The sequence below is a fragment of the Xiphophorus maculatus genome, chromosome 4 (genome assembly GCF_002775205.1).
Source record: "Xiphophorus maculatus strain JP 163 A chromosome 4, X_maculatus-5.0-male, whole genome shotgun sequence".
Taxonomy (NCBI): Eukaryota; Metazoa; Chordata; class Actinopteri; order Cyprinodontiformes; family Poeciliidae; genus Xiphophorus; species Xiphophorus maculatus.
In genome coordinates, this window is record NC_036446.1 from 9,799,200 (window position 1) to 9,826,234 (window position 27,035).

At 37.3% G+C, this 27,035-nt stretch overlaps 1 protein-coding gene across 3 annotated transcripts in view; it reads right to left on the reverse strand.

Annotated features, from left to right (window-relative positions):
• LOC102225855 (collagen and calcium-binding EGF domain-containing protein 1-like) overlaps positions 1-24,502 on the reverse strand; it is a 33,605-nt gene extending 9,103 nt beyond the window's left edge. For all 3 annotated transcript variants that reach the window (XM_023331800.1, XM_014473320.2, XM_023331799.1), the window contains exons 1-2: positions 24,107-24,502; positions 21,702-21,782 (exon numbers count right to left, since the gene is read on the reverse strand). In XM_023331800.1, coding sequence (XP_023187568.1) covers positions 21,702-21,782; positions 24,107-24,219 — 194 coding nt within the window. In that variant the 5' untranslated portion in view covers positions 24,220-24,502. The remainder of the gene's footprint in view (positions 1-21,701; positions 21,783-24,106) is intronic.
• Positions 24,503-27,035: the final 2,533 nt, after the last annotated feature.

Sequence of the window (27,035 nt, forward strand, 5' to 3'; positions counted from 1 at the left end):
AATTACAGCCCTTAATTGCCCCTTCCCGCTTCCCTGTTTTATTAGATTCTGTTACAGACCTCAGTGTACTAATTAGCCTGCCACTGACAAGCACAATGAAGAAGTTCAGAACATTTCCCTCTGATTGGTGTAGATTGCAGTTGTAGAGCATGTATGCATACTCTCCTCACCAAGGTGGGGGTCGCAAGGGGTGGGGGTGTTTTACTTGAAGATTTTTTCTTTTCCTTATTTTTTTGTTATTTATTTATTTATTTATTTTTTTACCACAAATGACTCCTAATGTTTGGAAGCGACACTCATCCAGCCAGCCCACAACAATTCACCACACATTACAGACATTACAGCTGGAAAGAAAAAGCAATGAAGTGGCTTAGAAAATGGCCACGGTACAAATATTACACATGAAACTCATGCAGACATTTGAGCAAGAGGCAGAAGGGGATTTAAAATGATGCCCCATCTACAGACCTCTCTTTGATAGAATGTTGCTTTTATTGTCCTCCAGCCTCCCAACAATATAGCTTTAAATCACAGTGAGTCCCCCTCTATGCCTCCTTCTAGTGAATGAAAAATAACCTATAAAACACAACGACTGGCCCACACTGATGAGATCCAGATGAGGGTAGCTTTAATCTTGTAGCTGGGAGTGTTGAGAAGGTTGGATAAGGCCAGACATGGAGGTGAAGTGGAGAAAGGGGAGGGCTAATGCTGAGATTAAGACTGACGCTCATTCAGTCAATCAGTCAATCCATCCGTCAGTCAGTTAGTCTTCAGAGATGAGTTAATGTGTTACAGATGCTGAAAGTTCTTCACTTTGCATGAATATAATTTTTATCTGGTTTGAGAAGTCTGCCTTTGATTTGTATCATTTCTCTGATAGGACCACAAAAGTTTCAAGTAACCACATTTTGTAATTTATCTAATTTAAAATTTTTGGGATTTGTTCATTTTAAAGAGAAAATGTTGCTACTTGAGAGCCAGAAAATTGTAAAGTCTGCCTCACTCGCATGTTAAGGTCAGTTTGACCAGTTTCTTCTGCAGAGTTTGAGTCGTCTGAATTTCTCCTTTCCCACAATAATCCTCCCTGAAATTCTTGAGGTTCCTCTCATGAAGTGTTGGTCATGTGGGCACTCTTTCTTGCTGTGGGATGACTTTGTGTGCTGCTGGCTTGGTTTTGTGTACATGCTTCTTTCAAAAACAACAACAGCAAAAAATACATTTTTCTACAGAGATTTTTTTCCTTTTGCCACTTCGAATGTGGGTAAAGCTGGACAGCCATATAACAAGATATAAGGAAGATTAAGAATCATAACCTAAGGAAGCAGAATCAACACAGTAGACTTAAACTTTTTCTGCATGTAAATATGTAAAAGGATGTCAGCTTCATTATGTCACAGATTGATATATTGAATCTGACTCTTTATATCATAAAATTGGCAGAATTGCAGAAAAACCTTTGAGGTTGCAAAAAATAAAGAAAGTATCAGAGGTTTACTTTACAGAAGGACAACTGCCCTAATTACACAGACTTAAAGCATAACAACCTAAATTCAATTGTGATTCTGCAGCAAGACATGAAAAATGTTCACAGAAGTTCTTCATCAAATATAACTGAGTTTGAGCTATTTTGAGAAGGAAACCTTAAGAGACCTTTCCCACAGGACCAGTAGCTGCCCCAAAACCTTCTGATGGGCAGAAGAGTGGAGTGGAGGATCAACACTTTATGCTTTTGCTTTTAGAAGGCCAATTCAACTTGACATAAGCTCTGAAAAAAAGTTCAAATTAAATATAGGTTACTGTTTTGGAACTCCATCAGTGTGTGTAAAAATGTTTTTTGTTAGAAGCATTTTAATGGCATCAAATTCTGACTATTAGTCTCATTTAAAAGCAACATAGCAATATTCTGACTCCCAAGTGATGTGTGAGGGCTGGGATATTATCCAGTAATGAGGTACAGCCTGTTAACGTCAGTCAGGATTTATTAATTGAACAAGACACAACTCTTACAAACTGTCTCTCTGCCAGCGTCCTTTTTCACATCCTCTCTGCAAACTTTGTTTGAGATTTGAGACATGCATACATAGATTTAGGCCAACGTCAGCATCGTATTTTTCTGATCATTCTAAACGTTCACTAGATGTTGACATGATTTCTTTTTCTCCATTTGGTTCTTCCCTCTTCTGCTCTGACTGACATATTATTGGCCTAATGTTGCTCTCTCTTTGTGGGGGTGACCTGATGGCTCCTACCATTTCGTACAAAGGAAATCCATCAAGTTCAGTTAGACTTAGACCAGGACTTGTCCAACTTGTAACAGCTGCTTTTATATAAAAGAGTCTTTGTTGCATGATTGGTTGCCTTCTTTTAAGTTATTTAAGCAGTGAAAGCCACTGATATCCTAAGTTAGAGTGAAATACTCTGAAAGATTCCCATTAGCTTCAGGTAACCTTGGACTGTTTCATTATTTTTGCTTAGATGACGTTGTACTTATAGGGAATGAATTCCATCTGATCATGTATTTCTATATTGCCATAGGAGCTGAGTCAAATAGAGAAGCTCATCTCCAGCAGGCGGATGGGCTCAATAGAACGTTACACTGGAAAAATGTTGTATGTCTTATTTTGGTCCAAAAATGCAGATAACTTTTGATTTAATAGCAAGTTTTTGATAACAAGAACAGGTAATTTAAACTGGGTATCCAAATTCTCTTTCAAATCAAGCTGTTGGGAAGTCCTGGAGAACCAAGTTAGAACAACTCCAGTACTCAACATTATTGCAAACATCTTGGTGTCAGATACCGCACCTAGTAGAGTCCATGCCTTAAAAGATCCCATAAGGTAGGTGGTTGTAATGTTATGCTCACTAGATTGTGAGCATTGTTTTAACTGTATTTTACCCTTTGGGTCCAAACCTGTCTCTTTGTATGATAAAAGGTTCCAGACCCCTGGAACAGCGACTGTTCACTGGAATAAGGCAATGCAACATGACATTCTTGAACTGTGCTCAAAGGTACTACTTTTATGTGAGCTCATTCTCTAAACTGATTCTTTGGATAGTATCCATTGCATCATAAAAAGCCACTTTTTATGATGCAATGGATTGTTTAGTTGCCTTTTCTTTCACTAATTGTTTACTGTAAGTGCATTAGAGTGAAATGGCTGCCATGTTGAAGTTATTTATGTCTTTTTAATGTTGTTGTGGTGTCGAGTTTTGGCTCAACCTGTGTGTACATGTTTTGAAATTAGCAGCGCTGGGCCACACGTTTTACAGTAAATAGGCCATTGAAAGTGTGTGCAAATAATAAAAACAAAATGAACATGATCAGGCAGTCCTTCTTGGCCTCTACTGATACAGTCAGTATGGGTATCATCAACCATGACAGTTGGCTGTGGGGTCTGACATCTTGTGTACCCAGAGCCAATAAATTACAATAAACAGAACCAAAGATTGGGTATTACATTGCGCACGCTGAGTTATGCACCGTAACACTTCCATTAGCTTTGATAGAAACAAATAAAGCAGAAATCTCACGCACTGACAGCAGAAGACAGCAATAATCTTTTTGATTAATGGTGGGAAAAGGAGCCTGATCTGAACTTTGGGTTTTTCTTTATAGGTCTGATTCAGTCAAACATCTAACAGACAGTTGCTAAACCAAATAATCAATGTGGATATAAATGTAGAGCAAACCAATTCAGAGTATACTGATCTACATCTCAAATCTGTCTTTTGATCTGGCCTTTTTCAAATAAATTTCTTCTATCAGTCATCTCAGCTGGTATGGAGTTGACCCAGTAAGAGGTGTAAGCAGGCTCTTGTGTAACCTCACTCTGCTGGTGCAGTTTCAGCCAAAATCAGCTTGAAAGCACGGCTAGAAACACAAAGACAAGATCCAGAGGCAGGCATGTGCCCAGATCACTTTACACTGAAGATTATGTACTTTAGAAAGTGGTCTCCTCCCACAGAGGGGATGCTCTCTATTATGGTTTCTGCTATAGCATTGCCATGATTTATTTGAGCAATTGCAGACAGGAATGCATTAAAAAGGATAGTATGGAGTAAACCCTCACTGACTTTCACCTCGGTATACACTGCAGTTGTGTCCTGACAGCCTGGGTGAAGCTTTCCATTAATGCTGCTCTGTTAACTATGCATAACAAGCCCAATCCTCCCAACTGCTAGGTTGAGATATAATGACGCATTTGACTTCGGTAAAATGTGTGAAAAACACACAAAATGAATCTTTTATTGCGGTGGCGTAATCTCACAGTGGAAAAATGAGAAATTAAATCTTTAATTTGAGCACATGGAAACATTTCTGTCAACAGTTTATACATCCCCACCCAAATTGGCCAAAAGACAACTCTTAGTCTTTTATAATGTTTCTCAAGGTTAGAGCAACCACAGAAAAGGTTATATGATCATTTCTCTCTGCACAAATGATAGGTTTATTTTAACAACAATCTCTCAGAACATCCAGGTACTTTCTTCTTCTCACTCCACAGATTTTCTGTAGGATTACAGTAGGCAGGCCTGGATGACTATGGAAGAAGTCTGATTATGTGTTGGTGAAATATTTCTGTGTAAATTTGACCATATGTTTTAGATCAATAGCCCTCTGAAAGACCTACTGATCAGTTTTCTATTTTATTATTTAAAATCACTTGTTATTTCAAGCAGCCTCCACTTTTGTTTTTATACTAAGTTTTATACTAACCGGGTTATAGCGTTTGGTTTTAGTGCTGGCTCTTTATCTGAAAAACTGGTTCAATCCTGGCCCCAACTTTGACCTCGGCCAGAGGAAAAAGCCAGTTAAACTAGTTGAAGGCGGGTATGTGGAGTCCAACAACAGATCAAAATGTACAAAATTACTTTTTAATTTTGACCTGCCTGATTTAAAAAACAAAAACAAGAAGAGCAACTATTTTCTGCTTAAACATCACTGACCTTTTTATACAACGCCTTTAAGTGGCTGACATGTTAAGCAGCAGAGATGGGAGTTTATCTAATATAGATGTTTAGATGAAGAGGAAAGAGAAACAAAAGTAAGAAAGGAAGTAGGGGATATTGGCATGAGGAGGAGGATGGTTTTTGATTCAGGGATGACGGTTGTTGTGAGCTCACAGCGTTCCCTTGTGGGACTGCGGTGGGAGGAACACAGGAAGTGGAGCTCAGTGGAGGTCAACGGCCTCTTGACATACCAGGACAAGGGCCCAGCCATGTGTGTGCCACTTTGATGGATGTATCTAACTAATGAAGCTCATACGTGTTACAGTTAGGGCATGCTGTATCCATCAGCCGAGATGTAAGTGATTTATTTGTTTTAAAACCTCTGCAGATGAAGAGAGCTGTAAAACTTGGCTCGCTGCATTGCAATGTGCATGGTTGTGGGGTGATGCATTACACTGAAACACATTAGCATGATGAGGGAGACAAATAAGACGGGATTTTGGAGGGGAGCCACGTCTTCATGTTCCCTTTTTGAAGTCGGTATTTGTTTTATACACAGACAGTTTATGTTTATGTCTTTTCACCACGTTGCTCATTTTCTGCTAGTTGTGAGGTGAGAGAAGTTTATAAGGTGTCTCAACTGTTTTTACAGTTTTCACTCAACGCATGTTTAGAAAACTATTATTTATACTTTTACCTCCCTTTGGTTTCACAATTGAAGCAAGAAATTCAGTATGTGTGACATCCATCTGAAAATACTCTAAACGCTGAAATCTCTTTGCTATATCTCAGGTTTTGTTTTTGTCGAAAAGGTTTTACAGCAACTTCTTCCTAAAGATGATAGGGTGTTAGCACAGCAGCAGGTCAGTTCTAGAGGCATACATGTGTGTTCTTTTTAACTTGTGTTAGTATACATGTGTTAAGGTGTTGAGTGTGAGCGCCTCCTCTCTGTTTATTTGCTCTGTCAGTCCACTTCCAGGGCCCAGGCCTCAGGGGAAGCATCAGACCTGCCACCTAACAGAAGAAGCTTTGACTGGTAGCTCATCAAATGAGGCCTGCACCACTTTGACCAGAACACAATCCAACCTGCGCTCCTCCTTCTCTCTGCTTTGCCTCAACACTCCAAAAATTGCGACACCATCTCACCCACCCTTTTAGAAAGTTTTCATTTCTGTATGTTCAGGCCTCAATATGCAAGTCATGAATGTAAAAGTGTTTGAACATGATAGGCCCCATTGTTTTCCAACTTTTTTTTATTATTATTATTTTTGAGGGTTGTGCCGTCTCACTCCAAACCTCAGACACCACAAACCATATCATCAAACAATGCTGATGACTGAGAATGATGCAGTTTTCCACCACTTTATTGTGATGCTAGCGATCGTGTATTTTATTTCAAGCATGATTTCCTGAGAAATGCTAACCAGATTGCCCTAAAACAGCGATTTGTTTTCACTAAACGCAGTGGTTTATTAAACTGTTGTGGTTTTAGGGCTGGAAAAAGAAACTCTGGCAATATGCAAGCAGAACATTTATTGGCTTACTTGGAACATGAAGGAAGAATTGTGCTGAAGGATTGCATCATGAACATTCCCACCAGTTTTACTTCTCTTTATAGGAACCACAAAAATCCCTTCAGGCATTTACATTTAGCTAGAAGGGTTTTGCATTAGAACTATACATGTATTATCTTTGATGATATGAAGAAGGTGAAAAGGGCTGAAAATGTTATTGTGGGGTTTAGGAGACTGACACAGCTCTCCTTGTGGTCTTTGGCCTTTGTGACCCTGTCCAGACTCAATGTCTCTGCAGAACTTTGGCATCTATGACCCCCTGAGAAATGAGCCACCCTGTCCAAGTCAACAACCAATTTGTAAACACATAATGTTTGAAATGCATAACTTTCAAATGAAATACAGATATATCACTTTCACAGCTATTCAAAGGCTGAAGCACCAATTAGCTATTACATTATTAAGTAAAGATTTAAGTAAATGTAATTGCAGAAACAGCATACAATCACTTTTTGGTGCAAGTGTGGTAATCAGAGATGTTTTTACAAAGCAAAATGCATTTTTCTAACGTCGAGAACTGTAATATTTTATAATAGTGACAAAATGATTATTACTGCGCCTTGTAAGCTAATTTAAACTTGAACATTTTACATTTTGTGCGAAAAAGAGAAACTTTAGTTTATTTTGTTGGGAATTTGTGACAGCTTCAACACGAAATAGCATTGTGAAGAGGAGAAACTTTATAATGTAGTTTACAAGATTTCTTGTAAAAGAAAAGTGTGCCACTCACTAATTACTTTTAAATATTACCCAATTTGTAAATAAATCCCCCTATATGTTATGTAATCCCAGTATAAACGCCGCTGTTCAGTTAAGACCTCAGAGGTTTATTAGAGAACATTAGTAAACAAACAGCATCATGTAGATACAGCAGACAGGTCATGCAGAGAGTTGTCTTACAGTCTCATAAAGAGAATGCTCGGTGTGGTTTATAATTATCTTGAACTGATGATGAATCCTTCTAACAATTAAGGATTGAAATGTGAAATGTCTTAACTGTACCTGCTGAAAACAATCTGATGGCTACAATTTAAACCAGGTCTAAAAAAACAAACAAATTTATTCAAATTTTCCTGTGCAAAATATTTAAGGCCGGGGTGGGGTTTCACTTTCCATCAGGAAAACAACCCTAAACAAACACCCAGCTGAGATCAAAGCATATCTGTGAGTTGGTCAAAGTCCTGACCAAAACCTGTGGCAAGACTTGTAAACTGATGCTCACAGATAGCCTCCATCCTATCCACGTCAGTTTGAAATATTTTGCCAAAGAATGGACAAACATTTCAGTCCCTATCTGAGCCAACCTGGTAGAGACTTTGCCCAAATATTTCCAGCTGTAGCTGCAGTGAAAGGAGGTTGTACAGACTCAGGGGCTAAATGTGAAGGCACAGTACACTTTTCAGACTTTAATTTGAAATCCTTTGCACCCTTTCCACAGCAAAATTATGCAGTATTTTCGTTAGTCTATCACATAAAATCCCAATGAAATACATTACAGTTTCTGGTTGTAGGATGACTACAAATGTAAAATAGTTTTGCAAGACCCTATAAAATAATCTGGGAAGCCAGAGTTTAAAGTCTGACAGCTGTGTGTTAGAGCAATGTGTTTCCATCGTCAGGCACGGCAGGATTTTCTGGAAGAGCATATTGGCACGAGTAAATGAATAAAAATCCTGTTATGGACTGGCAAAGCATTTCACATTAAAATGTGAGTGACAGTGACTGAGCTCCATCCAGCCGGGGGTAAACTGGGACAGAAGGGTTATACCAGGGTGAGTGAAATGAAGTCAAACTAATGAGGGATCACTTATGAGGGTTTGTGAGTTTTCATGAAAAACAAGAAAAAAACTGGCAAATATTTCTACTACAAAATGTAATAGAAATGCTCAAAGTGATGGACCGATAAGACCTGGAAGGTTTTCCAGTTCTTGTAAATGGTCTCACTTCGGCATTAATGTATTGGAGGTATTGCAAGATTTATAGCTGTTTTCATCTTTAACTCCCTGGTTGTTCAGTGCCAAACAAAGACCCCTGTTCTCATATTTCAGTTGTGTTACAAGCAGCAGAGCTTCATATATGCAGGCACATGCTCCCGGCAGTGCTTGTCGACATCAGACAATACTTGTGACAACAATACAGTTCCAGTCTGTTATCAATTGGCTGGTGATTTGTTTCCCTGAGTAACTGACAGTGACAGCAAAGCCATAAAAGGGTTGGAAAGAACTAATGTGTAGCAGATTATTTTCAAAAACATTAAATGTACTTGTTCAGAGGGGTCTTCAGGTGTGCACTAATCAAAAAAAGATGGATAGCAATGCTAAAGTTGTTGGGGAGGTCTGAATTTGGGTCTGCAGCTATGCAAAGACAATTAAAAAACTATTAAACGCAGGAAGCTCAAAGCAAAGGCCTCATAAATGTCTTAGAGAACAAAGACGAAGAACCATGTTAAGTTCTGGGGAAAGACCTAAACTATGAATGGAGTTTAACATGGCTAAAAGAAATCTTGTGTCAAGTCCAAGTGTGAGGAAAAACAGGCTTGTTAGGGTTCCCACAACTTGAAGTTTACTAATCACAATCCAAAGTATACAGAGAGAGAGAGAAAAGGGTAATAGAAGAGAGATGGTGCAAAAAAAAAGATGCCAAGATGCCCAGTGGAATGTAAACAATCTTTAAGTGTATCGTGTTTGAATGACTATGAGTTTCCACTCGAGCTTTCACATAACAGTGAGACAACAGTTTGAGGCCAGGAGAGCTGGACCAAACTCGGAGCTGTCAGTGCCTCTCTGAAGTCCCGTCAGATGGATTAACAGTAGACTGCTGGCAGGTGAAACTGAACCTCTAGAACACACATGCTGGTATATCATATGTGAAAACCATAAAAGTGCACATATGTTTACAGTTTATCAAATTTGGTCCCACTCACTGCAACCAGACATCCACAAACTAAGACAGTATTTGGCAACGTTTTTATCCCTGTGAACACAGGTTTACAACCATATAAAGGTGAGCTCATTTAGCTGCACCTGTGCACACAAACAGGCTGAAGTCGATACACTGCATCAAATGTAGCAATATTCAGTCCAGGCATCCACAAATTGTAGCATTGTACAAATGGCTAGGTGAACAGTCTTCGAACATCTGTTTGAGGATGTATATTCATTGCTGCATCTGTTCTTTGTTTCATAGAAAAATTAAACCAGGTTGTTTCAGACCTGAGTCGGACTTTTTATTATTGTTTTTGTTGGTCCAGTAACTATCACTAATTATATCAATGTGGATGCATGTCAGATCTAAAGTGTAGAAAGTAAGTATTGACCATGTCAATGGTTTTCTCAGATATTTCTAATGGACTTAAATTCACACCAGATGTTGGTAACGACCCCAAGCACTCCACATATACAATGAATTAAAAAGAAATTACTCTATAGAGTAGAATGACACATGCAATATGCATTAAATACTCAGTGAAACCTTTGAAACTTTAAAACATGTCCAAGTGTTGGTAAGGTGTGATTTTTACCATGTTTTTATCACAAACTATTTCAGATACTGAAGGTTCTGTCAACTTGTTCTAGACCATCGTAGCAGTTTTAATTTCCTTTCCTGAAACCAGTTTAAGGTTTTTCTGGCTAACTGTGTTTGTGATAAATCGAAACTAGATTTTTTTTTTAAAGGTTTTGTTAGCTCTAGTAGCCCTTCTATCAATTTTCAGACAGGAAAACAGGTTGGGAGAGAGAGGGAAGACATGCGGCAAAGCTCAACAGTCTTGAACCTGTGATGGCCACATCAAGGATTAAAGCCTCCATAAATGGGTCGCGCTTCATCGCCGTGTCAAAATCAACCATGGTCTCCTCCTCAGTTTTTCATCAAGCGCTTCTCACAAATTTTTCCATCCATCCTTCTTATAATTACAACATGACTGCCAGTATACTTTTCTTATAAGAACACATCCATAACTGGATGTGCTGACCTTCAAACTTTACTCTCGATATGTTATTTTTGGGTGACATTCAATGTAACTCCTCCTCTAAACACAATGCATGGAATCGACAAAGTTCACATCTGATTTTATCAGAACAGTCTGTCTTCTCCCACTATATTAGTGGCTTGTCCAAATGTTTTGCAGCAAACTTCAGCATTTTATATCTTCAGTGTAAATTTCCTTAATTTGCTATGGGTGCACAAAATACAATACTAAGAGTTTTATTTTGAATGTTATTATTGCTTTCTTGACATCATCATTGCACACCAGTAAATGTGTTACTTAGATATGCTAGCTAATATTAAAAATACAATTTGACACCATTATCAGAGTAAACAACAAGAGAAATAAAGAATCTGACAGATGCAGAGAATGTCAAGCATAAGAAGTCTTGCTTGTTAAACTGAGAAAGAGACAAGGATGTTTTACAAAGCTCGACTCTTCCAGGGATGCAGCATTTAGGACCAGCTTTGTAATATCTTACAAAACTGTAAGATACAGTCAGTTTATTGAGGACTATTTGGTGGAGTCTACAGCAATAATTTTCCCAGAGAAAAATGATGCAAACATAAATGCATCAATGTGCACTGCAATAAAGCGGCTCATCAAGAACATCACAGGAAATTTGGTGTTTCAGCGACAAAAGAAAACTGACCATTTTTACCGACTTTCTGCAATACAGTCCAATTACAAAGCTTTGCGTGGATTAAGACTTTGAGATTACAGAAAAGCCGGCAGCTATTTGGTCCAATAAAAGACAACAGGCAGTGATTTGTTCACAGTGGTATAACCATCCATGGACACACTACAAATATAATGGGACAAACTGGCAGGTGATGGAATTTGTAGAGAGGAAAAACAATTTAAATTGAGATTTAAGAAAACCTGCCAAAAAAGGAATAAATAAAAACATGTAGACATTGGAAAGTCTCATTTTATTTTATTGCAATTCAATTCCCATATATCTTATTACAGCTAATCCTTTCATTCTAAGGAAGGTAAAACTGTGTGGAAAAAAAAACTAACAGGCAATATAATGAATTGTTTTATGGCCTGTAAGAGGGAGGAACTCTGACTGTAGATCACAGCAGACCTTGCATGTTCAGCCCTGCAGCATATGAGCCACACATGCAACATGTAGCAGACGGAAGAGAGAACACATGTGGACATGGACACACACAAATGCATATAAACGTCTGCTTCTCATCACCTGCTACAAAAAGCTTTCCACAATCACAAGCAGATGAATCACACTTTACTGATTTATTCTGCCTGTTTCTCCTTCTTCACTACAATCCCCAAGCTTAGGTGTTTACATCACTGCTATAGATCTTGGTAAGCGGTCTGAATAAAGCAAGTTTGTTGCTGTTGTTTCACTCTCACGTGACAAAAGTGATCTGCTGTTGTCTGTTCTTGTTTTAGATATCCCAGAAATTGGAAGTCGATGAAACTTAGGTGAGCAAATGTGTGAGAGAACAGAACAGCATCATGTGAAGAGGAAGACAACTGGAGTTTCTATCAAGAAACTTACATATGTAATCTTGGCATGATAACTGTAAACAATAAAAAAAAACTGCAGGACTATTTCCTAAATCAAAAGATTTATGTTGTTGGGACAGATGTTAACTAAATATTAAGTCAAGATAACTGAAGGTTTGAAAAGTTTGTCAAGCAAAACCATTCAGGCTGAGGGTCTGTGTCAGTGCCTCAAGAGCCATTATGAACAGATGACTCTTACAGAAGGACTGGTTCAAAGTCCTCTTTACAGATGAAAGTAAAGTTTGCATGTATTTGAATATCAAGGTGTCAGAGTCTGGAGGACTAGTGGAGAGGCACCGATTGCATGCTGCTTGAAGTCCAGTGTGAAGTTTCCACAGTTACTGATGGTTTAGGTTACCATGTCATCTGATAGTACTATGTCCTATGAAGTCCATAGTAAACTCAGACATCTACCAGAAAACATTAGAGCACTTAATACATTCTTCTGCCGACAAACTTCATGGAGTAGTTAACTTTGTTTTCAAGCAAGACTTGGCACCCGTCCACACTAAAAGCTGCTATGATGACCAAGGTGTTACTGCTTTTGATTGACCACCAAACGTTTGTGACCTGAATCCCACTGAAAGCCTATAAAGAATAAAGTGCAGATTAGCCTCCCCCTCTTGAATTGAGTAGGGTTTCTGGTGTGGGTAGTGGCTGAAGTCCAATGTACCTGCTAAACAGATACATGTCTGGTATGCATTTGGACAGCAATGCAGCTGACCCAGATACTTCTGCCTATCACTGTAGAACTAATCCTAGGAGATTCCATTATGTAGGTTTGCTATCTTTCTTGTGTCTTTTCCTTTGAAAAACTGAGCCTACCTTGAGTTGCATGTCTGCTTTCAACCTGCCTGCCAGTTGGCAGTCTCCCAATTTGATTTAGTTCTGCTGCTTTGCTTGCCAACTTTTGAGTCTGTTATCCTGCTCTGCTATTTTCACACACTCTCCTGAAGCTGCTAAGTCCTCAGCTATCCTTAACTATTATCTTCATCTGTGTTCACTTTATACTGTATTTCTTTTGTTTAAACTGAATACCATTTTGTGTTTGGCATGGGCACCAATTGGCAAGCTAAACTCCCAAATTTGGATGAAAAACTACTTTTTGGCAACTAGCAGTATCAGGGAAATCCATTACTGGGAGACAGACAGACTAAAAACTTTCTCTCATCATCTATCACCACTGTATTTTCTTTGTTTTTGTGTTTTCTTTGGTAACAGTTGCAGGAAAGTGTGAAAGAAATATGTGTATGCTGATTCAAATTCTCAGTTTTTAAGTAAATTTTACAATTTCCTAAACGATTCAATCACTGTTTAACTCTGTCATTGTAGGTAAACTGATATTACGAATAATAAAACAATACTTCAATAAAATTTAATTTTATTGCTTTATTTTTACAATTTTAAGAAATATCCTCTGCCTTTATCAACTCCTAAAAAAAGTGTTTGGCTAGCCAAGTTCTTTTTCATGTTGGTGTTTGCTACATAACAAATTATGCCCATGTATAAAGTCTACTGATTTGTGCATATTGTTAGGTCTGGGATGAAGGCAGCAGCAGGTTGTGGGCCAACCTTTTTACTGCAATCTTTACAAACATCATCATCCCTTTATTACAACAGGCTGTAGTTCCTTTCTGCCTTTCAAACAACCACCATCATTTCATTCCAGACTTAAATAAGAAGCAGTCAATCCAGATGGATGATATGTGAGCATTTATCACCATTCTAACGCCACACAGAGTTTGTTACAGACTCTCCGTGTCAGACTCACTCTTCTGCCATGCAAAGAACATTCCTCCTGATCACTACCTGCAGGTGTGTGTCTGTGTCTGATGAATTTAAGAATAAAACAAGCTTGTTCCTGATTCGTTTAAATTACTCACAGTGGTTAGATTATCCAGAATTTTTACTCAAGTAAGGGTAGCTATACTTCACAATAAAATTACTTAAGTAAAATTAAAAAGCACAGCATAAAATTATTCCTAAAAGTATATATTTTTTTGTTGCCAAAAAGTCACTCAAGTAAAAGTAACTAAGTGAATGCAACTAGTTACTACCAACCCCTGCTGAACAGTAAACTCTCTGAAATGACAAAGTCTGTGATAAGCCTTCAGACATGCTAACGTTGAGCATGTCTGAAACATCCTGGACATGAGCCTACACCTGACCTGACCTCAACCCCAGAATTAATGCTCAAGCTACAAGGCAGAAGTCTGGCTTCTGTCTTACTGGAGCCACACAGAGTCCAGCCAGAGAGCCGGGAGACACAGAGTGTAGGTCGAGATGGAGTCCAGGCCTAAAGCAGAGTCAGCCTTAGTCAGGTTTCAGTAATGAACACTTAAGATGTTTCTGAGTGACGTAAGAGGGGTGATTGGACTTGGACTTGCCTGTAAGAGCTTCCAGGAATTTTGAGGTTTTCATCAGATCTCTTTTAGTAAAGTAAAGGAATCATTCTACACTTTAAGGACGTTAAATGAAGTGGCATGACCTTAAGGGGTTCTCTTGAGGATTTTTTTCCTGATCTTCTTGGCAGTTTCTATATAAAATTTCTTATTTGGGAAACACAAAGTTCTTCATCAGGTTTACATACATTTTGTTCACTAGATGTTTTATTATTTTCAGGAAAGATGAAAGCAAATAAGTACAACTTGATAGAAGCTAAGATGATCAGAAGAATGAGTAATGCTAAACATTAGTGCAATCAATTCAACAAAATTTTATGGAGTAGGCAACACAAAAATATTCTCACTAACATTAAGACCACATTATGCATGGAAAATAATTGGTAGAGATCTTTTTTAATGATAGAAAGATTTTCACAATGCATCTTTATTCTTGTAAATAAAAGCAGAAAACTATTTTGAAAAGTGAAACAGAATGCAGTTTAAGTTTGTCTAAGAAGATATAAGCAAATGTCTGGTAAAACGTGCATTGAATCGCCAGGGTAAGTCTTACACGAGTTCTAAAATAATTCAAAGTCGACAGTTGTGATAAACCCTCACTAACTTGAGCATTTAAGCTCTGTTTTATAGCACCGAAAGTAAAAAGAGTAGAAATACCCATCTCATTTTATGTCTGCTGTCCTTTCTAACCTGCATTCCATAATCAAATACATTCAGCAGAACATTTCTACCAGGGCTAAGTTTAGGTCAAAGCATCGGGCTGGAAAAGTATACTTATTTTTGTGGTTATTTCTAGATCCTTTGTCTCAACTATTGAAAGTCATAAAGCCTTGTGACAATGAAAATACTATAGTGAAGTTAAGCAGAGCTATATTTATGCACAACAAAGAGACTGAATAAAACAGGGAAGCTGTTTTGCAGAAAACGATCAGATAAATTTTAGGGAATGTATGCAAGAAAGTGGCCAACAGTAAAATGATATAAGACCCCTGCAAAGATGCTTCAGATACTAAACTCCAGGCAAAATGTCCAAAGTCTGCATGACTCAGAATTGAAGGGTGCTTAGAGAAAAATTCAAGAAACATTTCTTTGGATTACAGCCCCAAAGTACTTGCCAACTCTTTTTCTTTGTTCTTGTTCTTCCAAATAATTTAACAAGCTTTCTATCATGGAATCAATCCCATTTACAAAATCAAACTATTCTTAATAAGAACAAGTGTTTCAGCTCTTTCTTCAGGAAACAATTAGTTGTAGTAAGCAACACTTTCCTCATGTAGTTGTTACTAATATTTGAACAATCAGACATTATGCAATTTGTTTCTTCATCTAATTAATTGTGCAAACTTTCTATCTTGAAATCAGTCCCTTTGATAGAATTCAGCTTTGCCTAATAGGAAAATAATATGTTGGAGTGCTGGTTCTTTTCATCAGAAACATTTATTTACAATCAATCTTTACATTTGGAATATTCACTTGCAAACACACTTTGCTATATCTTCCCCTCTTGGTTTGCCAGCTGCATGCTATAATTTAGAAAAATGAGCCCTTGTAAAGCTGTTTTTTTAAGTAATAAAATGGTTAACGTTGATAGTGTTGTGTTGTCATTTTGCAACTGCTGAAAGGCATTGACCATGCATTTTCACAAGCAGTGTCTCTCTTGTGAGAGAAAAGAAATTTAAATTCGGTAATATACTATTTCCACTGTGGTCAATTTATTTTCTGTATGTGTAATGTCATGTCCCTGGTTGATTGATTAGCTGTTTGTTGACAAAGTTCAGGCAGATTTTCATGTCTTATTGCAAGAGAAGTCCAGAGATCTACATTTTGGAAAACTTCTCTTCATTGGTTTTGGAGTTTATCTTTGCAATAAAGAGATGCTTCTGGTATTCGGCTATCAAAGAACATCCAGACAACAAAACCCAAGGCAAAAGAGATCAAAGTTGATGTTCTATCTTAAAGTAACCTCTACTGTCAGAAAACAATGCTGTCCTATGTTAAGAGTAATAAATTCTTCTACATCTTGGATGATGTCTCTGTCCTATGTCTGGTGCTCAAATGTCCTGTAGCAGCAAATGTACCATCATGGAAAGGTGTACACTGCCTTGCTTAGACTGATGAGTTTTACCTAGAGGTGTGATGCTAAATAAGGACAGAGAATTTGGGAGACCACAGACAGGATACACTGTTCCATGATTTGGTAAAAAACCACTTGCAGCAAAATAAAAGGCTTAAATCCTAACATATTGAAATAAAACTGAACTCAACTAGAAGCCTGTAAATTGGATGACTACCCAATGAGACAGTGGATTAGGTTGCTGGGAAAACAAAATTAGAAGCTGCTTTCCGGAGGGCTAAGCAAATCCAGATCCAGACGAGTTAACTGTACTATTGTTCCCATATCATTGCAAATAATGAATGAACTGATTAAACCAGTCCATTCATTACTTCCATTCATTTCCCACACATGAAGTTAATTGTAAGACTTAAGTTTTAGAAATGTTTTGCTTACACTACCCCATAATATCTTAGTGTCCAAATGAGACTCTACCGAGGAAAGTAAATATCTGTGGGAATGCCTTAGCTACCACTCATAACATAACAGAGTGGTCAGAACTTCAGCAGAATTAGCAGCAGCTAACCTGAATGCTGCCAGAAGTTTTGTGGTTCTTAGTATTGTTTTTGTCACAAGGAGTCCTCAACATGGTAAATAGTGGTCAAACACGGGTCAGTCGGTCATGGAAATCAATGATCTGTTGAGAGCAACAAGTCAGACAAATATTAAAAGGGAAATTAGAGAAAATCATAATGTGTCCTTTAAATAAGTACAACATAAAATAAAAACAAAAACAAAAAACCTAGAAGTATTTGGAGCAAAAAAACTTAAAGTCTGGCATAAAAACTGTTGGGAACAAAATGATACCACCTTAAAATTCAATCTTACACACGCAATCACACTCATTCAACCACGCATTCGTTGTTATTGCCTCTGATTCGGGGAGCGACCTCCCCACAGTTCAGTGACTCACACCGGATAAGGAGGATATACAACATTTTTTTCCAATTTTCCTTTTTTTGTCTAAGCAATTGTCTGATCACACATTCGCGGGTGTTTTCCTCAGAAATGAGCCGTGCATGGTTTCTTAACCAGAACATGTTAATCAAGTGAAAGCTTAGTTTGTTGAGGTCATCAGCTTTCTATCGGACTTTGCAGCTGAGAGTGCTTAGGATGAAGTCAGTAAATTAACTCTGATCACAAACCTGCTGTAGCTGCCAGCACCGCAGCCAATGTTGAAACAATTCACACATAAACATGCAAGCTCATAGACACTCAATATCACTTAGGCTAGAGTCTGGGTAAACATCTGTGTATTAGGGCTGTCACTGCATGAATGTGACCACCAGAGAGCTGAGCATGGGTAAAACAGGAGAAATGTTAAAATTAATCGGATTCACATAACTCACAGTACCTTAGCAGACAAATAGGACTTAATCAGCTGTCCTGATTGTTTAGAATATAAATGTGATGATGTGTGTTCTTTTTTCAAACTCATGCAAAGCATATTTGATAGTTTGCTTGTCCTTCAGTGCTAATCTCCTTGTACAAACCCACAAAAACCCATGAGCCAGAAGTATTTTATGTAAAATTCAATTACTTTTCCCTCCAAGACATCAGCTAGGCTTCAGTATAAGCAAACAAGGTATAAACAAAACATTAAAACTGCGCAACACGATGTACTCACAAATGAAGTATTTCTGCTTGAAAGCGATCATGCATGTTTAAGAACCATGATTTGCTTCATATCTTTCTTCAACTAAGACCAGTTTGTTAGGAAGAGTGCGAACATGTCGTCTTCAATAAAACCTTCCCCAAAATCTCACATTACTAGTTTGATGCAAAACAAGTCTCATGTCAGAAAAAGAAATAAACAAAGAAAATCCCAAAATGAAGAAAAGATGTGAAGCCTGTCTCAACACAGCAGCGTTGTAGGTACAAATTTAAAATCATAAAGGTCAGAAACCATAACTACACCTGGCAGGTTTGTCAAGCTTCAGGTTTCTCCAAATGTCTTGCAGTTTATATTGGCTGAAGGCAAAAAACCTCATAGCCAATAAGTATAATCCCTCTTGCAAATCCCCACACAACGATAGATGTAATATAGGGATAAAAAACAGATTTTTTTTCTCTAGCATAAGATTAAACTATTAGTTTGTGAATTCAGACCACATCATAAGTGTTTGGAAGAAAGCTATACTTCAGTAACTCTTACATACACACAAATTTAGCTACATGGTTTGCTTTTGAAGTGAAAATCCAAAACACTTGCAGCCAAAGCAACTGAAGCATTACTTAATACACACTAACAATCAGGTAGAGAGCCAAAAAAGGAATTTTAACTTACTAATTTACAGTATATTAGCATGTTTACATTTACACCAAAAAGCAATTTGGTGTAAATGGTAATAATGACATTAATAAAATGGCAATAATCCGAACACTAATGTTTTGGAACTATAAGATAAACCAGAATATCATTGAGAACCTCCGATGTTGAGCTGATTAGCACGAACAGGAAAAGATGAGATGTTTAAGTGCAGGGGAGACGGTTTTGGTAAATCCTCATTCAAACTGGGGCAAACGGTGAATCAGGAACATATTATTGCTGGATATGGGAATTGTACTGAGAATGACTTCATACATTTCCCAGTTGAGTTTGAAAACCAGTGAGATTTAAAGATTAGTAAAGGCTTTATTTTTCATATTACTGATTTTACTATTTTTAAAATAAAAATCCATTTTGAATTTTGAGAATTTGTTGAAAAGCTCAAACGTTCACATTTTCAAATGCGACATCAGGATGCATTTATCTAAATTTTTCTAACTTGAGACTTGGAGTTTAACATTTTTTGTAAAATCGGATTAAAATTGTATTGCACCTTTTAACCACCTATGACAAAGGATAAGAACATTTTATATTTATTTTTTAATTTATCTGACAAACCAAAATAGAATATTTGTGTTATGATGTGAGAGTTTGAAGAGGGACCAAAATGCAGACTGGAGTGGGGAGCATTGATCACATTGAAAAAGGTTTAATGAAAACTTGAAAGGGACAAACTTACAAAAATCACAAGAAGCACAGGGAGCCAGAGCAGAACAGGAAGAAATGTTTCACAGACCCACTGATGTTGAGGGAGCCAGCAAGGAGGAACTGAGAATGAGTTGTATATGTACTGGGGAGGTTGATTACTGAATAAGAAACAGCTGGCTGATTAGAAACAGGTTGCAGGTGTGAGGGGAGTGAGAACAAGGCAGGCTGAGGAGAGAGAGGAAAAGAGAGAGAGGCACAGGGCAAGGGAGAGTACACAGGGAACTAGGAATGAATCTAACACTAAATAATAACTAGAAACAAGAAATGAACATAATAAACTAAATTCAATAAGGAAGGATCGAATTAAAGTAAAACAGAAACTAGGGAATACAGAATGATCAAACTAGAATGAAATAATCAAACACCAAAACAACCTAAGATCCTAACAAGCTGTTCATTCTGTAATACTTGGACAAATTTGTTTTTACTATTTTGATACTTTTTATGAAATATTTGAGAGTTACAGTTTCTTTGTTTGTTCTTGTTTTGCCCATGAGTCTCCCTGTAAAAACTGTTTTCCAGAAAAAGTGAGGTTACTTCTACTACTACCAGAAATCAAATCCTTATTGTCTCAGGCACTTTCCAAAAGTGAATCGTCATCTGTTGTCACTGTCCCTCTTGTTGAACATTCAAGTGTGGGGGTAGTTTAACATTTTCAGCAGAAGAGACGTTGTTCAATTGATTATAATAAAAATAATAAATTGGAGTAAGAATCTCAGACTTGTCTTGAAAGCTTGCAGTCCATTTAATGAGACAGAATTATGAGGCAGTGCGTCAGTGAAAAATTCTGGCTGGGCTAAAATGAAATAGAAAGTCATATTTGTATTCACATGTAACATATCAATCTGGTGTAACATGAAGTCATCTACAAACCCATTTGATCTTGGTCTGTTTTGAATGGCAGACAAAGAAAACATGGCAACGGAAACACAACTTCATCTACTTGGACTCCTCTAGCTCCACACATCTCTGCCTGAGCCAGAAATTAAATAAGACTCAGAGCGGTCTACGTTACGGTCTACGTCTGACAATAAACAGATCACATGGCCTGGCATCACCCCAGACCTGGTGCCTTATTTATTCAAGGATCTTCTTAGGCCAACAACCACAATCTAAGCCAAAGTATCTCATAGTCCTACATGATATATCATCTGCTAAAGGTCCTAAAACGTGTTTTACAGTGAATATTGCATAATGTCTTCATTTATTTCAGAATGGAGGATTCACGTTCTGTGATTAAATGACAGCTGCCAAAGTCAAACCCTAGAAACTGTTTAATATGGAACAAAGAGGTAAAACGGGGCCAAGAGCTTTATAAGGCCAGACTTTTAAACCGTTCTAAATTTCCTGTAATCTTATTAAACTCACTGGAAACCAGCTTCTTTCCTAATAATTCAACAACTTCATCAGATTTGGTGTTTTTGTGTTGTGACCTGGTTTCTTATTTTATTAAGTTTGAAAACTACAACTTTTCTTTCTTGTCAGACTTCTGCTTTTTAGATTAGAATGCAGCTCTGACCCCTTGAGCGACATGCCTTCCCAAAATGTTTTAGTTCTGGAAATAAACTGAGAAAATTCAAGTTCAGGCTTTGCTTTGCTGTTTCAGAGCCAGCACAGATGGAAGCATCAAGGCAAGGAAAGAAATAATAATGTGCTAATGTGCCTCTATTTAATAGTAATATGAACAGAGTGATGAATAACTGAGACAAGGTAAAGAGTAGCTGCTAATGGATAATATATATTGTACAATGACACATTTACAGACACTAGAAATTATTATTCATTCTCAGGAAATGAGTATTTTCTTTTCTCCCAAGAGAGTGCTAGAGTTTCCAGTCAGAGATGTGTTGTGAGGTTGTGGAAATGACACAGCAGGGTGGGTTAGTGGTTGCTGAAACCTTTCCATAACCCTGGAATAAATCAGAGTGAGTGCTCCCGTCAGACATCGAATGCCACTTGTTCAGCCAAACTGTCCTTGAGCAAATCACTGCTCTGGGAAACAACAGTGAGCTTAATCATTGAATGTAAATGTGTATTAAGGTCTATACGTATAAAGTTAGTAGGAAATATCAGCAGCGATACAGAGAAAAGTTATACTGCATACCTGAAACACGTGCTGTTCGTCCCTTCAGCTCTGACACAGGGATACTCCACAGTCAAGATTTTATTATCAGGACATTCCATCCTACGAAACGAAGAACACAAGAAAAGAAAAATGGATGTGATTGACCCCCGGTGTTTTAAAGCAGTGCTAAAAAATAAATCCTTGTAAACAGCGAGTGGAGACGAGAAGAAAGCTGAGCCCTTAAGATCCAGGAGAGGTTCAAGTTTATTACTTGCTCTACCTTCGCAGTTTGAACTATGACCTCTTGACATAAGGCCTTAAAACAGATTGACATATTCTCAAACTGAGTTTAATACACTCATATTTTATTTTGTTTTTATCTTCTTCATAGTAGTATTTTATATGTGTTGCTATAAATTGAACAAAGTGAATACATGGCTTGGAACTTGGTGACTGCCAAGTTGTCAACAGTCTGTTTAATGACATTATTCTGTCATTAAATGGACCAAACATTTAATTAGTTCATCCCATAAAAATGTCATAGTGTGGTTCACCACAAATACATCAACTCACTTTCATATGATACACAGCAGCTGTAAAATCAAGGAATTTTTTTTCCTGCTGGTCTAGTATATTTGGTATTATGTTACTTGAAGGCTTGTGTCACTGTGATGGTAGTGTGACCACTTCATTTGTCTATGCTAAACATTATCCTATGTAAATGCCATCGTATAGTTTCAACTAAGAGACTGACTGTAAGAAGCCTGAGTTTTAAAGTATTTTAAGCAATATTTAACTTTTTTTACATTTAGTCTAGTTGGAGCCTTGAATTTAAATTTATTTTGGGATTGTTTTACATTTAGTAATATTTAAAATTACTGACTTGCAGGTTGGTGTGATCGGACATCGCCTGAGTCACTATCTTGCTAAAAACATTATACCCTTTTGTGCCATGTTTTTAGCTGAAAGCCCTATGCTATGTCTCATTCAGCTGTGCACATCTAGAGAAATCTTTGCCCATTCTTCTTTGCAGAAAACTCAAGCTCAATCAAAGAATAACATCTGTAAATATCAAATTACAGGCCTTCCCACATATTTCCCAATGGATTAAGGTACTGACTTTGACCAGGCCATTCTGAGATGAACATGCTTTATCAAAGGCATTGTTGCTCAGGTTTTATGTATAGGCTCATTGTGCTGGAAGGTTAATGTCCAACTCAGTTTCATTTTCTGCCACCTCTAGCATGTTGTCTTTTAGGATTGCCCTGTATTTAGCTCCATCAAACCTTCCCAACAACTCATACCTCTTTTCTTGTTTTCCCTGCTGACGAAAAACATTCCCCACAGCACAATGCTGCCACAACTCTGTTTAGTCAGGAGAATGAGATGGTTACAGTTGCCAATCTCATTTAACATTTTGAATGCGTTTCTTTCTGTGTCCTGTATGACTTGTGAAAGCCTTTAAGCAGGATTTCTCATTGATTTCTTTCAGCAAAAGCTTTCTTCTTGTTGCTTTTTCAAAATAGCACGGCAAATACATCTAAGCTGTTTTGCAGCTCCCCCAGAGTCACCATGTGTCCTTAGTTGCCTCTTTGGTTAAGGCAAGTTAGACTGAGGCAGCCATGTCCTGGCAATGAGTGCTGCCTAATGTTGTCTGTTGTCTGTTGAGTGTTTGCCTTTATCTTTATAATGCTGTTTATTCTCAAACAACAAACCTCTGACACCTTCACAAACCATGAGGTTACATTACTAACAGGAAGACTGTTTAGTCATAGGGCGACTTCTCAAAGCAGTTTGTTGCAACATAATTTATTTAGAGGTTAGTAATGAGGGTGCTGAATATAAATGTAAACTTTTTTCTCAAATTTTAATAATAACAAAAAATGCAACCTACCCTCCCTGAAATATTTCATTTTCCTTTCAACCTACCAGATTCTCATCTATGGGGTTAGTGGTTTAATTTGATGTTCAGCGGGTCGCATCTGACTGACAGCCACCTCCTCACCTCCTGACCTGCTCCCACCGGGTACCTGAATAACATCCGTCACGTTATATATAAGCAGAAGCAACACTTGGCTGGAAACTCTGCACCTATAACCCTGAGGAGTTTTGCTCTCTGTGTCTCGTCGGAAATCAGATTAAATTAGACGCGCTGCAGTGGTTCATCCAGGAGGCTCCTCTTTGACAGCTTGCTCGCAAAAACCAATAAAATGCAGTACAAACTGTATTACGCAACTTGATCTGCGCGCTAAACTTTGGGTTACGTACTGGTTTGGAGTTTAAATTAGATTAAGCTTAAGCTTTTCTGCAAAGAATGTTGCCAGACTTTGAGCGTCATAAACTGTTAACTTCAGGGAGGGAAATTTTCCTTTAAGTACTGTGATTTTAGCCGGAAAAATAAATTAAATAGGTTGGTTATAGATACAAATAATTCGCCACTTTACCTTGACGTATCCACTGAAATCGTCGTCCTGATAGAGCTGGCCCCAGATTCCCACAGGAAAACAGCACAGATAGCCCCAAACGGTAGAAGAGTCGCACCATTAATTTGACCCATGTCCCTCTTTGCGCTGCGGGACAGATGATCTGCTGAAGTAACACTTAGCACCCACTAAACTCCTCTACTTTCATGTGTCAGTGACCCGCGTAGGTAGTGCTAGTCAAAATATCAGAAATCGTGGTCAAGTGTCCCGCAGAGGTGACGCGCACAGAGACTGCGGGATCAGTGCGCAGTGTGTCCGGACCCTGTTTCCTAACTTTACGCAGTGAGCCAGACCCCTTGGAGAGCCGCTGAAGGCTTCACAGCCCATTGCGCTCCCACTAATCCCTCTGGATTTACATTCCTGCCTCCAAAGAAGAGACTTCAGGCAACCGAGTATCCAGTCAAAATGCGTAATGCTGGTGGCTACACATGCCAAGATGCGAAAAAAAGAGACCTAGACCTATTACTCAATTTTAAAATAATCTTATTTCACCAGACTCCACAAATTTGGCGCTAGATGTGAACAAATAGATACATAGCTACGGAAAAAAAACTTTAACTAACACAAATAAGATTTTAAAATATCTCTATATGCAAAATTGATAAATAAATAAAAGAGAAATAGAGTCTTGGTTGACTAATGGACTTTGCATCACACCGTCAAGTCTTAAAATATTAAACGACTTAAGTTAAACTTTATATAGAGAGCATATTTCATAAAACTACTGTGAATATTTAAGATTAAAAATGTAAAAAAAAAGGATAATCTAATTTAGACTAATGGAAAGATAACAAATTAGTTAGCATTTAATTAATTAATTGCTATTAATTAATAATCAATTATAAAATTATAGAAATATTGTCAACCTTAATCATTTACAACAAAATGCATACATACTATATATATATATAACTTAAAAATAAAATACAGGGAATAAATAGATGAAGAAATACATGAATGAATAAATACATAAATGAGCTTAGCTGAAATTTTAAGAAAATAAATGTTTCAGATTCATTTTTAAAGCCAGATGCTATTGTGACTCATCTCGGGTCTCCAGAAAACAGAACCATAAAAGACCTTTACTTGGAAATCCAAAGTGATTGTGTGGATGGATTCAGTTTGTGAACCTTTGAGGATTAAAGCTCTGAAAACAATGAGTACCATTTTTAACATAATTTCTGTACTTAATCTGAAGCCAAATGAGATATTTTAAGATGGGAGCAGTCTGCTCAAACCTTTTCATTTTTTCTAAACTCTGCCTCGGTCTAGTGTTTTGTATTGTTTAAAGTTCAAAGGGATCACGGATTGTTAAAGATGAGGATTAAAATGTTATCCACATACAATGTTGACTTTATTCAAACGCAAATAGAAACTAAAAAATTCCACCTCCAAGGTACATTTTGAACATGGATAATGTTCATGAAGCTGAAAAAATGTATCAGTATGAAATTCTGCACTCAGATCAAGAAGAGCAAGAACAGGCTCATTTCAAACTCTGACTACCTGGGCTGTTGTTCCACTGAAACAAGAGTGATATTATACACTGCTCAAAAAAATAAAGGGAACACTTTAACAGGTGTTTAACACTTAAAGTGTTCCCTTTATTTTTTTGAGCAGCATATTTTTAAAAGGTTTTAAATAATTTTTTATTGAGCAAATAATGACATACAACCTTTTAAGCAAATTAGTAAATATGCTTAGCAAACAAACAAACAAAAGGGGAAAAATAAATCCAAAAATTATGTGTTTAAAGCAGTTTAATTGTGTTTGAATTTGAAAGTTGCATGATTCTCTGACAGAGGTTGCTATAATTTGCTAAGTGTTTTGGTAAAACCCTCAGGATGTATTTTGGTTCAAAACCAGACATTTGAGTTGTTTTTTGTGCAGTATGGTTTGGTCTCCAATATTTATGATACTAACAAATACAGATTAACTGATGTAGCAATATGGATCGCCATCCCTAAGACTTGTTTAAACAATAACTCTGGACCTTTTTAAAAGTCTGTCTTCGTTTCAAATCCTTACCTGCCTCATTACAGGTGAAGATCAACAAATAAAAACAAATGGTCAAAAATTAAAACCATTCTTTGTCATGGTGCATAATGATGTGGAATATAATTGTCTGAAGTGTTCCTAAACAGAATTTGTAACATGGCTTCTTGCTAATGGGCATTGCATTATCAGCATGCTAAAATGTAGCAATTATTCACTTGTGTTTTCTTTGCTATTAGATGAAATATCTCAATGAAATGTTCTGCCGGACTAACAGCCTTGTCTATGTTTATCTTGGAAAAGCTGCTGAAGGTGGAGGGTGAAGGTGTCTGCTGGAAAAAAGAAGAAATGTTTGTTGAGAAACAAATCTGTAAGTAGAGATCTTTTTAATTCATAATAATTATCTAGTCATTATTATTGTTGTTGTAAGCAAACATCCAATCACAACCTGATTGTTTGAGATGTAAGTTTGCTATGGGCTTTAAGCCTTTGACTGAACACGGTGAAATCTGATTAACCCAGTGCACTATGTTCGTTTTCTTTCTGTTCACACACAAGAAAGAATTGTGGTATGTCAGTTCAGAAACTGTAGATTCGTATGTACTGCACCAAGTGTTTTCTTTACTACTGCTGTGAAAAATGCATCTTATTTGCCACACATGTCTCAAATATTATTGTAAACCAGGCTGAAGAGAGGCTGTGATATATAGTGAGCATTTAGCAGCATTAATATATACTGAGGCCAAAGGTATTGAGTAATAGGAGTAAATTGGAGCCAAATGTTCTGAAACATAAAAATGTAAAAATAAACATACATTGAAATAGATTTAATAATAAATGGCATGCATTTTATGCTACAGTTTTCTGAAATCTGTATGGCTTACCCATGTACTGT